The 14834-nt window shown below is 37.9% G+C and overlaps 1 protein-coding gene across 2 annotated transcripts in view; it reads left to right on the forward strand.

The window, feature by feature from the left end:
• Window positions 1-14496, forward strand: part of GRAMD4 (GRAM domain containing 4) — a 58789-nt gene extending 44293 nt beyond the window's left edge. Inside the window, exons 12-20 of one of the 2 annotated variants that reach the window (XM_042872674.1) lie at window positions 1196-1239; window positions 1337-1446; window positions 2580-2734; window positions 4992-5027; window positions 6390-6537; window positions 6972-7065; window positions 8124-8208; window positions 9868-9936; window positions 10670-14496. In XM_042872674.1, the coding sequence (XP_042728608.1) occupies window positions 1196-1239; window positions 1337-1446; window positions 2580-2734; window positions 4992-5027; window positions 6390-6537; window positions 6972-7065; window positions 8124-8208; window positions 9868-9936; window positions 10670-10771 (843 nt within the window). In that variant the 3' untranslated portion in view covers window positions 10772-14496. The remainder of the gene's footprint in view (window positions 1-1195; window positions 1240-1336; window positions 1447-2579; window positions 2735-4991; window positions 5028-6389; window positions 6538-6971; window positions 7066-8123; window positions 8209-9867; window positions 9937-10669) is intronic. The other variant, XM_042872675.1, reaches the window with a different exon arrangement.
• The last annotated feature ends 338 nt before the right edge of the window (window positions 14497-14834 follow it).

Here is a 14834-nt window from a genome sequence, read left to right on the forward strand (position 1 = left end):
TTGGCTTCTTCCCTAAAACAAAAAGGTTCGTTCTGAAGTGGTCAGAGCACCTACCCAGCCTGTTACAGATGGTGTGAAAACAAGTGCTTAAACAATACTTTTCTCACATTCTTTACTTACAAGCAATAGAACTACCAATAGGATGCCTGGAGCTTCTGAAATGGCCAAATGCTTTGGAAAACTGGTTGGCGTTCTCCAAGTCATGATTCAGAACAAAGTCCAAAGGGGAAGAGAAATCATTTCTGACTCTTTTTTTCCCTACAGTATGCAGTCAAGTTTCTGAAAATGTAGACCAGGCAGTGAATCTTAGAAAAGTACTGGAACATAGGTCCATACCACAAATGTGCTAGTCACAAAATTAGCTTGAGACTTTATCCCTTCAAGTTTTAAGGTGAAGGTTGCTGCATGTTTAGATGTGTTAGTTAACAGTTGTCACCAGAACAGTCTGGTTTTTAAACACCACCACCTTAGCCTGAAATCTGTTTGCGTGGCAAAAGATGAGGGAAGACTCTCTCAGCTATATCATTTTGGTTAGCTACACTGGTAGTTCATTGAGTCAACCATAGAGTTGAACTGCAGCTTATGTTTATATGAATGCATCTCAAAGTTCGTTTGGAAGATGAAATTTACAGGTGTTGTGACAGCAAGGATCAGTTAGAGAAGGTTGCTGAATAACACTGTTAATCCAGAGAAGTGGTCTATTTGTATCTGTAAGAATTATATGGAATCTTCAAGGGTGTATCATAAAAATCCCATTAAAAAAAGCGAATAGCCCAACATTTGACAATCTCAGTAAGCACTTCCTAAAATTTCGGTGCTCTAATGATTCAACCAGGTTTCCATTTTGTTACCAACTAACAGAAGCTCCTTGCTTCCAAATTCTGGCAATTTAAATTTTTTGCAGTGATACAAACAGTTTCCAGTTATAACAGTGAGTTTGAAAAACTTCTTTCACTTCTAATAACCAAATTTGAATTGAAGAACAAGGTGTTAAATTAGAAGTTGTTGAATGTTGCTGTTCAGTGCTGTATTTATTCAGTTGTGAAGTCTGTAAATGGCTAAAAAATGATTTTTTAAAAAATCACTTTCAGGGATTGCTTATTCTGTAAGATAACTTTGTTGGTTTCTAATACGTGGACAAAAACCCTCCAAAGTAACACAAGAATTGGATTTAATTCTCTTGCTTCTTATGCAGAATCTTTTTGGGAAGATGGCAGACATACTGGAAAAAATTAAAAAGTAAGTTATATAAGTTAATTTTTTTTTTTTGTCCTTTTTAAATAAAGACAACATCTGGAAAGCGTGGTAATACAGTTTTGGTTTTATTTGTTTTCAGCTTGTTCATGTGGGTCCAACCAGAAATAACACAGAAGCTCTACATCGTTCTATGGGCAGCTTTTATTGCATCCTGCTTTTTGCCCTACAGGATTATTGGACTTGCAATGGGTAAACACATTAAATAATTGACCTATTAAAGTCTAGACTTAATGCTTTAAAATTTAGCATGATCTTCAGAGAGGGAATTTTGGAGTGTAAGAAAGAATACCCTACATTAATAAATAATGCAGTGTTGTAAAGTGTCTTCACTGAGCTTGGCATTGTTTGTTGCATGCATTTCTGAAAGCCACATCTGAATACATAATCTAATAGACAAAGACTGGAGAATACATTTAGTCCTTAAAGTGGGGAAGTCTGTGATGAGCTTTTAGGAGAGATTTTCAGACTGTCAGCTCCAAGACTTAGAAGAAGTCTTGTATTTTGTTTTTTTTGCTCATACTTCCTTGTACATGAAACACACACAGAAGGCTTGAGGATGGTAGGGTTGGGAAAACTGGTATGAATAGAAAATGACAAGATATGAGTGTGAACCAAGATCTTTGGTTTTATGGTCTTTTTCTTGAGGTAATGAGATGATCGGAAGAGTATTAGCTTCAGTGGAGCTGAACTTCAAACCTTTAAACCCTGTTAACCTAAACATATGTATGGATTTGCTTGATACAGCTATTGAATTATAAGCATGAGGTATTATTTTATTGCTCTGACTCTTAGGAGATCTGAATCTCATTCACTGAAGTCTTAAGAGAGTATTTCAAGCCCTTTTTAATCTGTTAGAATGCACGAGAGTACCTTCTGTCACAGAAGGTAAGATAAGACATGCTGTACTGGAAGGTAGAGGTTAATGCAGTACGTGAGAGCCCTCTGTTGCCGTATAAATTTTTGCAAGTAACTGTAGAGCTTAGTGCTCTGACATGTTTTCTATTCTGGAAGTATATTATGTTTTCAAGATGTTTTTGGTAATAAACTTTGTATGTTTGAATTATTTCAATGCTCTTCTACATAGTAAGAAACTTTGTGTTTGTAAGAACGTGGGAAGGGGAGAGATCTGTGGGTGAGGAAGGGGAAAAAGGTTTTGCTGCCATTGTAAGAAGACTCCAAGTAGCACCAAGGACTGGTTTAGCACTGTGAATGAGGAGACTTAAATAATTTGGTTTCCTTCATGAACTTGTTCAAACATGGTCAAAACTGTGATTTTCTCAGTGCCTTTACAAATGCATACCATAGTGATTTATTTTTTTCAGGACTCTATGCTGGAATCAAGTTTTTCCTTATTGATTTCATCTTCAAACGATGCCCCAGACTAAGAGCTAAGTATGATACTCCTTATATCATCTGGACAAGTCTCCCAACAGATCCTCAACTCAAAGAAAGATCTAACGCTACAGTGTCGAGACGAGTAAGGATAATAAATCATTTTGTACCTCTGTCCCCAACATCTTAAAATCAGATACCTTTCTCCCTTCCACTTTTCCCCAGTGGCTAGAGCACAATTAAGAGGAAGATTAATTTAAACTTAACAATTATTATTAGTTCAATTTCTATAATTATGTTGAAGATTCATAGTGTTTTCGTATTGACTTTGTTTCTTGTAAGAAATTAATCCAGTATCAAAGTGTGCGTGTACGTATGCACACAAAAATAATGGCAATCACATGAAGCTAAATACACAAAAATAATTCCATCCATATTCATTCCTATTACTATTTCTGTAACATACATTCTGTGTGATTTTTTTTTCATAGTCAAAATTCAGTCTTGTGTTGCCTTTCTCTGTTCTCAGATATTTTTTAGTGGAGATTCGGCTGCTTGCATGAAGAACAGGAAGAAAAGAGTAAATACATAGCTTGCTAATGGGATACATGTTAATGGAATTAGTAGCTTAGAGACATAGATATTATGTCTAAAAGTTATTCGTATTAGACAACCTTTTAGCATAGTGATGACAAATGATTTTTCACCATGTTGGTACTCTTCTCAGTAAATTTTTCTTTTGTTAAAGTCTCGTAGACTGTAGTCTGGTCCCATCTTAGTGTTGGCTTAATGCCTCTTACTACAGAAATTGCATCATGGGGTTTCTGAGTATTCTCATAAAGTTCCTGGCTAAAATGTGAAACACTTAGCAGTAACTCAGGCTGGGCATGCAATTGGGGAGCAACAGGGGTAAACTGTAACCTGTGGTTAACCTGTCAGGAAGAAGTCTGGGGCCTGGGGGAAGTTGAATAGAAGGTGGCAAAATGATAAGTGCAACTTAAGCTGAGTTTTTCGGAACAAAGTAGAAGAGAGAGAAAATCTGACTGAAATTGAATCTTCTGTTTGTATCTTCTGTCTGATGAGAGAAATGATCAAGAGGTTAGGCAGGGTTGTAGATTCTGTCGTCTGTAGCTGCTATTTCTGTTGCTTGCAAAAGATGGATTTAAAACTTCTTGTATCCCTAGAGCTTACAGGTTATCCTTCACTTGCTGTGAAGATTGTGTAATCTACCTTAGGGATAGAAAGGCTCTAAGGAGCTGAATCTGAATCCATAAACTTAAAGAATAACTGTCCTTTCTGCTTCTCCTTTATGGCTTAAGTTTTGACAAGTTGACCAGGCTTTTGAGACTGACTTCATAGAGTTAGTTTTTCATCTTGGAAATTAATTGTGGGACAGCATTATTTTCCTCAAAATGTCTTCAAAAGCATTAACTTGATCTCAGTAATTTCATTAATTTTAGACAAACTTTCTCACTCCTTGGGAGATTTCTGGGAAAATTGTAGAATAAAAATAGTTGTGGTTTTTCTTTTCTTCTTCTTTTTTTTTTTTCATACAAAAGAGAAAGCACAAAAGCATATATTACATTATATGTGCATTTGCCTTGGCTTTTTATCCTTAAATGGTGTACAAGACACGGTAAACTTAGACACCATGCAATATTCATCAACTGTACCACCCTGGCCCCATGTCCTCAGAGAATAGTCTTGATAACAGTATCTGATGGGTACAGGTTGTATGTCAAAAGCTGATGACAGATCAAGTGGAACCAACAAGGAATACTGCTTGCCTGTTTCCAGACTGTTGATGACAATTCCAGCCAGGCAGGATTCCACCAGTATTACAAATCTAACACCTTCCAGTTATATTTAAGCTTACCAAAATTCTTTTAGTAAAGGACCCTTCATTGTCTCATTGCCTCATAGCCTGAGAGGTTATACTTAAACGAGCTGGTTGCTTTAAGGGTAGTGGAAACATGTGCCTCTTTTAGGGAGGATGCAAGGAAAGGGCAAAACTTCTCACATCTCCAGCCTCAGAGTGGAATATGGCATTGAAGCCCGGCCACTTTTTTCTTCTCCATGTAATGGTTAGGTAGGAAGCTGTGCAGCACAGAGCAGGGATAATCTTTATTTCAGAGCAAAAATCATTAGGTCTCTTTTCCTGACCTTTTGTATGTCTCGGACCATGGAGCTTCACCTGGTTACGCAAGTATAGAGCCAAATATCTTGTCAAAGGGTGCCTTCCAGAATCTCATCTGGTCTTTACTCACAAAGAAAGAATTCCTTGGTTGCAGGGGCTTTATCATTGCTAAGGGCACAGCAGAAAGGCAGTAACTGAAGCAATAGTACAATTATTGTCAAACATTTGCTTTCAATCTCAACTTTCTTTATTCTTTTCCCCTGAGGCATCGTTGTATTACGGTTACCCTAAAAGCTGGATGGTAAATACACTCTGTTGTGCATAACTGTTTTGTCAAGTCTGATTTTATAGTCGGTGAATGCAATGCACACTTTTCATTTGCTTTTGTTAAGCTAAATCCTGTGAAGTGTTGAGTGCTGCCAACTGAAACTCAGAAAGCAGCTGAGGCTAGTCAGCTTCCCATGGCATTGGGCTGCTGCAGGAGAAGGGCTTAGTCCCAGGCTTGCACGCTGTCACTTTGCCAGTTGTTTAACTGCATGTCTGCAGTAGGACTAAGAATGGAGCTGTTCCTGCTTTTGTGACAAAAGCCAGCCTTTAGAATTGTGTGGTACACTAGCAAGATGAACAAAGCAAATGGAGGCAAGCTTTTGGAAAATAGCTGCCTGCTGTCGTTCCAGAAGCAAGGCTGTTTTATTAGGGCTACAGTGGTTCAGGAGCCCTGCTGAAAAGAAGATTTTACTGAAGTAATTCAACTTTAAGAACGCCGTGCTACTTCCCAGCCACCCCACCCCCTTCCCAAGGATACTGACTGCCATTCTAGTTTTATTCCACATGTCAACGCTCAAAATTCAGTGCAACTTCAAAGGAAAGCAAAGATCAATGACTCTAACACAACCTGAATAAATTGAACTGGTGTGCTCTAACCACTGCTAACTCTCATTTTTAATTGCATTTGTCGTGTGTAGTCTTTTGGTATGTGAGCAAGATCTTGCAGCTTCACTCAGTTCATGTTTTATTCTATCTAATATGCTGTTATATAGACTTCACTTTTTTCTTTTGTCACTGTCACATTTGTGTTGTTTGTTTCTTTTCCTGCTAGCTGTCAGGGCATGAAAAGGTATGGATCGTAGCGTGGAAAACTCCCCTTCAATTTCAGCATTTGTATTCCTAATGAGCTTCTGCAGTTTCGTGTGACTTTTTTTTGTTGTTTGCTTTTTTTTTTCTTTATAACCTTAGTTTGTGCAAAAATATCTTGGCCTGTCTCTTGAAGACAAACTGAATAGTGAAATTATGTTAACTTATGATTAGTCCCAGTAGCACAGTTAATTTGGAATTGTGTGCAGTGGCCTAGCTGTATCTAATCAGATATACCCTTTTACTGTAAAGAAATGATATTTTAAGACAGGAATATCTAGCACCATGTACTTTCATTTCTGTAGAGGCTGCCCTTCAAAGTGTAGCACTTTGCAAGGCTGTCTGCAGGTAGAAATTCGCAGCCTTGTGTTATAGAAGTAGTATGGTGCAGCAGCAACAACTTTGTTGAAGTAGTTAATGAAAATTGTTGTCCTGCCTTTCCTTGAGGAAGAATAGCTAGCCAGGCTTTTGAGAGCGCAGTTCCAAAATGTGCTGTTCAAATTTTGGAATATGTTTCTTGCTTTTTCAGCTTCAAACAGCAGCATCCAGAAGTTACGTGGGCTCAAGTGCCCCAACTGGAATAAACAAAGATGAAGACACGAGTCGCTTCCATACCACTAAGAGGGGGAATTTCCATGAAGTTTTTAACCTGTCAGAAAATGAGCGTCCTTTGGCAGGTATTGCAACATTAGTGGAATACATTCTGAAAAGCCAAAGATAGCTTAAAGCTGAATTCTCCCTCTGTGTAATGTATAAATAGAAGTTTTTGATTTAAAATACCTGCTTTAAATTACAATGAATAGTGGTGGTCTCTTTCATTCTATGTCTTTACAGTTGTTTGCAGGAATCAACAGCAGGTCATGTCTTTTGTTGTAGTGCAAATGTTAAAGTAAATAATTGTGTTTGTGGGTTGGACCTTTGTTCTTAACTTAAAAAAAAAAAGCAACGGTGTTAAAACAGTTATGATGCCTAGAAACACCTTCTCTAGGTTTTGCTATGCAAACACTTCTTGTTTTCGGTATCTAAAGGTGAATTTTCAGTTCTGCCCTTTTATAAGGGAATTGCTGTTTCTTTCCTGAAGTAAGATTTCTTCCTGTGATTTTTTGTTTAGTGTGTGAAAATGGCTGGCGTTGTTGCTTGATCAATAGAGATAGGAAGATGCCTACAGACTACATCAGAAATGGAATTCTTTACGTCACGGAAAAGTGAGTCATTAAAATTGACACATTTCTTAGGAGGAAAATGCAGCAGACATTAAAAAAAAAGAATCTGAAAGTGATCCTTTGACAATATTTTGAAACAACACTCTTCTTATAAGTGGGTATAAAGTGCCTTTTCATGGTGCTTTAAAACCTCAAAGCATGATAGGAGAGCGAGATCAAAATCTGGGGTGTAGTAAAGCTTAACAAGCCTGGTTTTGTCTTGGGAAGGCTTGTGTGGGAATGGAGAGCAGCTCTATAGCCAGTTGTTAGTAGCTGCAATCCGTGATAAGGATAACATACACTCTCTATGTGTGTATGCCAAAAAAAAAAAAGAAACCTAACAGCCGGATGTATTTTGGGAGCTGTGATTAATGGTTATGTGACAATTATTCTTAAGTTTCATTTTTAAAGAATGCTTCCTTGAAGCAATGTGCAATCAAACCAGCAAACCAAAGAAACTCAAGCCTTGGTTTCAAAACTAGTAATTGATTTTTTTTGTTGCTGTTTTTTTTGTTCTTGTTTTTAGTTTTTACTTCCTTTTTCTTCCTCCCCTGTGCTGAAATGAGTGTCACTACCGTTTGGCTCTTGCACTGAAATTCCTTTGGAGTGTAATGAATGGAAGTAAAGCTAATCCGTATGCAGTGTCACCCAGTGATGGAGAGTGTTTGGAATCTGTAGCATTTAAAAATTTGAGCTTTTGTCTGCATCACAATAACATGAAATTAACACAGTAATTTTCCATTAGGTCCTATTTTAGGGGAGGGTAAAAGACTTACAAGCTTTTTGAGATAGAATATTTCAACTGTTTAAGTCTTTACTTGTTTCCTGTATTTTTAAAGTGCTTGTTGGGTTTCCCCATAAGTGCAGTAATATAAAAACAATGTTTTTTTGGTCTGTACTTGCTGTGTGTTCCTGGCTTTCCAATGTGTTAGCCAGTTGCTAGCATTTCATGAATGTTTGTTCTGAATCGAAAGTTGTAATTGAATTAATTGAATTCAAATTAATTGAATTTTGTTTTAGAATACTGTGTTAAAATGAGCATTTTCTTTTCTTGTCTTCAGTTACTTGTGCTTTGAAAGTTCCAAATCAGGCTCATCTAAAAGAAATAAAGTTATAAAGCTAACGGATATAACAGATATTCAGAAGGTATGTCTTTTTTGTGTTGCACATAGAGAAAAAAGTTGATTTTCTGTTCTGTTAGTTATGTCTTGATTTTCTGCTTATGGTGATTTGGGATTTTGAGGGAGGAGGGGAAGATGACATTGATCGTTTATGTAACTGAGACCGTTCTTTGATCAGGAATATTTGTTCAGTTGTTTAGAGTAACCACAGGCAAACTCACTGGGAGCATAAATGTTTACAAAACTCTTACATTCCTGAATTATTTTTTAATTAAAATTATGTTGTTTCTCCTGTATTGACTGGATCTGCTTAGGCTTTAAGATTTTTTTGTTAGCAAGAATTGTGTAACCTTAACTTAAATTAGAGGGTTGATGTCAGAAGATCCACCATCTTAAATGTAGATGCCTTGGAGGAAAGAGGGATTACTGACAGTGAAGAAGGATAAAGCATTAGAGTAGCATTACTGAATCGGACTGGAATTTTGTGTAGATGGAATCCATCACTAAGAGAGTGAAAAGTGGATGGTTAGAAGCCTGGCAAGTACAGCGTGATCTTCTGGTTGAGCCTGCTGTCACCAGTGGCTGCATTCTGTGCCTAGCATCACGCTGTATGATGTTTAGTATCACTTCTTGTTACCTCTTTTAAATTGTCTCACTCTTAAATACAGGCACCCCTACTTTTTGCTATATCCTGTGGCCATGAGAACCACAAATCATAACCCACAGAGAAAGAAGTCAGTCTGGTGTCTGTAGTTTGGGTACCTCCAGATTTGCAAATGAATTCTTTCCATTCACATCACATGTCCATTAGGGAGATGACTCGAGCTCAGCTCGAACTTCTCATTGAAATTAATAATTCATACTGATGTATTTTAAACACCATACTTGAAGCAGCACTGGCTTGTTTAGTTGGTCTTTACTGCCATGGAAGTCCTTTTGTATCAGTGTAGCTTCTTGATGAAGATGAGACAGAGATTGTGCAGCCAAGCATAAAAGCACAGTGGGCCTTGTTTTATTTGTGGGTGGGTGAAAACAGGACAGGCTCACGCTCCTTCTATATTTAGGATATTCTCTAGCTCAGCCAGCAGTATTTCTGCATAGCCTTGCAGACTTTCTTTAAAAAGCCCAACTGTACATATTCTGTTGATCTACTTAATTTTGAAAATTAGGTTTTTTTTGTCTATTTCCTGCTGCTTTAAACTATCAATGAATATTATTAATTCTAGGGAAACCCTTAAACTCTGGGCACTTGCACACCTCTTCTGCCTGCTTAAATTTATGCACATGTATATATATGTAAACAATATATATGAGCACAGAGGCACACTGATGTACTGCAGAAGAGCAGGGTGCACGCCTGGTCAGTGACCACTGATATCCCTTAGTGTGAAGCTCCTGACTGGACCCTGGCAGGGGAAGCTGGGGCAGCTCCCAGTAGCAGTGCTGGGCTGGGGACCATTGGGGTGGGCAGGTAGCACAACATGGGGCAGGTGCTTGCTGCGTGGGCAGAGCTGTGCTGGTTTATTTCGGGGCCAGCAAGAAGTGTGGCCTGTGCTGATTTTAACACAGGCCTGTTAGTTGTGGCTGGAAGGGTCTACCTCTGATGAGCTGCATAACCTCCTCAGCACTTCTTACAATTGTTCGGTACATCTAAGATACCTTAGGTCTGTGCTTGCTCTTCCAGTATAAAGTGCTCTCTGTTCTCCCGGGATCAGGGATGGGTATTGCCGTATCAACACCATCTACACAAAAAGTAAGTAGCTGGCTCTATCTGTGTTGTCTGTTTGCCTTCATGCCCTTTTTGACATCTTTCTCTGGCAAGCGGTAGCAAAAAGGGTTTTTCTTTTTCCTCTTGCTAGTGTTTTGCTTCTTTCTCTAATTCGCTTGTACATAATTCAGCATGTTTCTTTCAGAATTTTAATGAATTAAACATTCAACCTGTTTTACTGCATCTGACTACTTCACTGTAACACTTCAGACAGATTTGCTTCATCCTTTCAGCTCCTTTCTTTCATTACCTCAATTGACTGCTCTCTCAGCATCCTTTGAGAGCGTAAGGGGTGATAGTGCAACAGTCAGAGAATAAAAGTTGATGGCTTGACAGTATCTTTGGGTGAGGAACGATCTGCTGTATGGCATGTTTTGGGGTGGATTTAGTTTTCCTGTTCAAACCTTATTGTACTAAACAGTTAAGTATCATCAGGAAAACTTCATGCACTTCATGAGCGAGTTAAAATGCCCTCGGTTGCCTGTTCTGTGTGCTTTATGCTGTGGTTGTTTTATAAAGACAAGATGGAGATGGAGACACATTAGAAACTTGGGCATATATCCAAGGATTTAGTAGAGAAAAGGATTCTTACTCTTTATTAATGTACTTTGAGTACAGTCCTGCTCCTAATGATATGGCCAGAACCATAAAGTACCTAAAGGAAGAGTTTTCTTATTCCAGACTGACGTGATCTTTTCTTTCTTTCCCTGTTGTTTAGCCTTTGGTGTTTGGTGCTATGGTACACAGAGATGAAGCTTTTGAGACGATTTTCAACCAGTATGTGAAAATAACCTCTGCATCATCGAACAGTGAGAGCTAGTATCTTATCTTAGAAAACATAAAGGAAACTTTCTTATTTTGCAATTTGGTAGTGAAAAAAAAATAATGAACATCCTCATCTATTTTGCAATAATTTTTCTTGTCTGGTGGTTTATATTCTATCTGTTACATAAATCAAGTGTATTTTATATATGCCTTCATGTTTGTTTTTAAGGTTTTTGTAAAAAAAAAAAAAAAAAATTGTAAAAAACCCACAAAAAAAAAAACCAACAACAAAATGAAGCAAAACAGTGGAAGTGCTATCATCACTATTAGCCTTGTACATTAAGCACTTTTAATGTTTATTTACTGACATGAGTAGCTCAAAAGACACTAGAAGAAGCGACTGAGTAATGGACTGAAACAGACTGATCCCTTTTAACTGCACTTATATCACTGGGGATACGTTGGACCCATTATCTCAGTTATTTTTTCCCCAAGATGTGAGAACGACAACTGCAATATCCTGAAGTCTGTTTCTTCAGCTTTAAGTTTTAAATTGGGTTCTATATTAAAACTGGTGGCCAACACCAAGGAAGTATTATCATCTTAGTATTTCCATATTTGTAACTGCACTTAACATAACTCCTCCTTGCTAAATCTTGCATCGAAGAAGGTTGTTTACCAGTTGGGTCAGTTTTTTCTGCTTACAGAGATTTAAATTGTTTGTACAGTGAATTGGAGGAAAACATTTCTAGCTATATCTTCCTTTCCTGATTAACCAAAGCAAGAGGAAGGAAGGCAGGCAGATACTTTTTATAAAAGAGGGCATCAAAACGTTGTTCCTAAAATGTTAGGCATCATATATTTGTATTTCTGTAGATAGTTGTCATAGAAGGGCTCAACTGTTGTACATGTTGTATGTACAAGGTGTTTGTATGTTACTGCATAAAAGACTTGTGGGCTTTTTGTGTTGGGGAGCTGGGAGTGGTTAAACTAACCTGCAACATGGCTGGTTTTTAATTTGGCTTTTCTCTGGAGTTACCTTATAATAACACTATGAGACAGCGAGTGAAAGCACTATTTCCTTCTCACAACATCATTTGAGGGGCATTGCACTGTCACTGTTTCCACTTGTAAAATTAAATTTCAGTAACAGTTAAACCCAATTGCCAGGTAAAACAGGAAGGCTGTGCTCCTCTAAACTCTCTCAGGCCTTTCTGGCAGCAAAGCACATATTGATCTTCAACTTTAATACAGAAAGCTTTTTTATTCTATACAATAGCACCCATCTGAGAGGTTTAGAATTCAATTTGCATTTTTCCTGAAGCACAGTAGGAGTTACACTGAGCCTTCCAGTTTGTCTGTTCCTTCTCTGTGTCTTTTGAGTTGAGTAGTGCAATGTCTCCAGGTGTTATATGGAGGACCCCAGAAAAGTAGTGGAAATGCAAATTCTTATATAAAAAATAGGACTTAGTTTCACAGATTTTTTTTTAACAGGGATTTTTCTTTCTTTATATGGGGAAAAAGATAGAATGAAGGAGTGGCAGAGCCAAACACCAAAGCATCTTTAACACTTAGCACAGTTTTTACTTAAAGTAACTAAATGCAGCAGTACTGAAGGAGGCAGTTAAACTGTACGAAACTATTTCAGTCTGGCTGTGAAGAGGTATGATGCAAAGAACTTAAAGTGCACCTGATATGAAGAAATACTGTCGAATACTGTGATTTGGTTGGGTGTTGTGAAGTAAAACACTGACTGTGGTACAGCACCATGCCCTGGATGGAACTGTGAACAGGAGCAGGAGAGAATCCATAAGGGCTGGGATGTCATTTTGGAGATCTCTTGACCTTTGCAACCAGGAAAAGGGGTGCATTTCTAATGCTGCCCATGTGTGTGCATCAGGACCTGAAAACTTAACACGTAAGTGAGGCTGGGTGGGCTTTCCTTTTTACCACCATCTAACATGGATGTAGCTTGGCAGTTTATGGTTTCTTCGCTTGACATACTCAGGTTTTATGTTTAAATTCCTTGAACTTAATTTTCTTCTTCAGACCTGCTTCAAAATCAATTAATCTTTTTGCAATTGTTTTGTATTATCATCTGATTTTCCTTCCTAGAAGCTTCCCTGAGTAGTGAGTGTGGCTAATAGGCATTAAAATCGCTTAATGTTATACAAATCTTAACCAGATTCATCCATTTTGTCTTAAGGAAGAAATCCCTTGGGTATGTTTAAAGGTATTGGTTTTGGGGCTTTTTTTTTTGAAGAAACAGAAAACTATATTTTTTACAGAGAGCCTGCTCTTTTTCTTATTTTTGTATCATTTTTTCAAGTGTAATTTATACCTTCACTCTGATCATAACAGCAGTTTCAGTAGGAAATCAGTTGACTGACACTTGTTACTTCCCCCACACCTCCATCACTGGTTGACCCTGGCTTATGGGGCTGTCCTGGATTCTGGTTCCTGAAGGAGCTGTAGGTCCTGTGCTTGTGGTGCCAGGGTGGTTCACTATACCTAGGCTTCAGAGCAGGAGAAAAGAGGTCACGATCCTTTCTCCCAGCCTGAAATGCCTCGTGTACAATATACTCTTAATTTTATTTTCTTTCTGGACAAAGAAATTAAAAACTTTTTACAAAATCTAATGTGTTGGCATTCAGAATCAATGCACGCTTTAACAGTGTGAATTTGAAAATGAGCAATTCCTTGAGCAGTAAACCTAGGGCAAACTGCAATGCAACACCATTTCATTCGAACGTGTAGAAACCAGACTGGATTTTTTGGGGGGAGCTGTAATATAACAGACAGACGTCTATGTACATATTTTGCAAAGCTCACTTTACATTAGGTTGTCCAGGTTCCTGCTGTGTAGCTGCTCTGTGCGTTACAGAACATCACTGCTGCTCCAAGGTGCCCTCAGTGTGTTTACTGACGAGTCCTGTGCTCGTTCCTCTGCTGCATCCCCGAGTGCTCGGAGGGCAGCAGGGGTGGGACAGTGAGGAAGTGTATACTTGATTTGTACGATTACACTCAAGTTAACCTTCGATTCCAATTGACCTACGTAACTTTGCAGTGTAACCTGCTTTGCTTCATTAGCAGGCTGGGTAGTACCACTTAATGTAGAGTGTTACTTTCTAATAGCAGAAAGTGATGTTCTTGTCATTCTGTTTGCTGTTTATATTTGCAGTTATGTTGATGTATGCGGTTCGCTGCTGTTGGATTTAACTTCTTTTAATAGAAGTGCATTGGTTAGTTTGAGTCCCTTTTACAGGAAGAAAAAAAGGGAGATGAAAACTGACTACTTCAGTTTCTTATTGGTGACCATTTAAATTCAGAAGGAAAAAAAAAAGCTGAAATATGAAATCATGCCTTTCCATACACTGTAGCTTTTGTGAGGCAAGATTGAATGAAACAAGCTGTTTCTAAGTAGCAGCATCAAACGGAAGCCAGCAGCAAAACCCCACTGTTGTTCCTGCAGACAAAGAAGAACAAGATTTCACCCAATCTTGAAGAGATGACAGGATGTACTTTTTTTTTTGGCTACTTAAACTTGTATGAAGAACACTGGTAGTTTTTATTGAATTCTGTACATTTTGGCAGATGTTTAATTTCTACTACTGATCATTGAAATATAATGGATGTTAAAATTTTTATGTCTGAAGTTTGAGTCTATATTTTGAAGTTGTAAATAACTCATTATCAGTGTAACTTTTGTTTGACAAAAGACTTATACTGTATGAAAAATTGAGATAATGAAATGATTTGCCCTGTACATTTTTTAAGGAAATGTTGTTTGTTTAAAAAGTCTTGTATAAATTATAATTTTTATTTAAATAAACATACAAATGCTTTGTGCTAACCCTTTTTACAAACTCCAGTAGTTGGTGCAGCGAATTCGACAGCAGATTTCTTGCAGCAGAGCACAATACTGCCTTTTGGCATTTTCACAGCAGACTCAAGCCCTTTGCTGGGGAAGTGTGTGGTTTCTGGTGCTCACTGCTTTTGAAGCTCAAGAACTGTGCTTTTATCTGAAGTGATCCTGCTGGTGCATTGGAGAGCACGGCTGTGGTTTTGGCTCCTGTGCTGTTGAGCACCTGTCCCTTTGTAATCATGTAGTTAAATCC

This window comes from Lagopus leucura, unplaced genomic scaffold (assembly GCF_019238085.1).
Source record: "Lagopus leucura isolate 7727_CA_CO unplaced genomic scaffold, USGS_WTPT01 Super-Scaffold_100008, whole genome shotgun sequence".
Taxonomy (NCBI): Eukaryota; Metazoa; Chordata; class Aves; order Galliformes; family Phasianidae; genus Lagopus; species Lagopus leucura.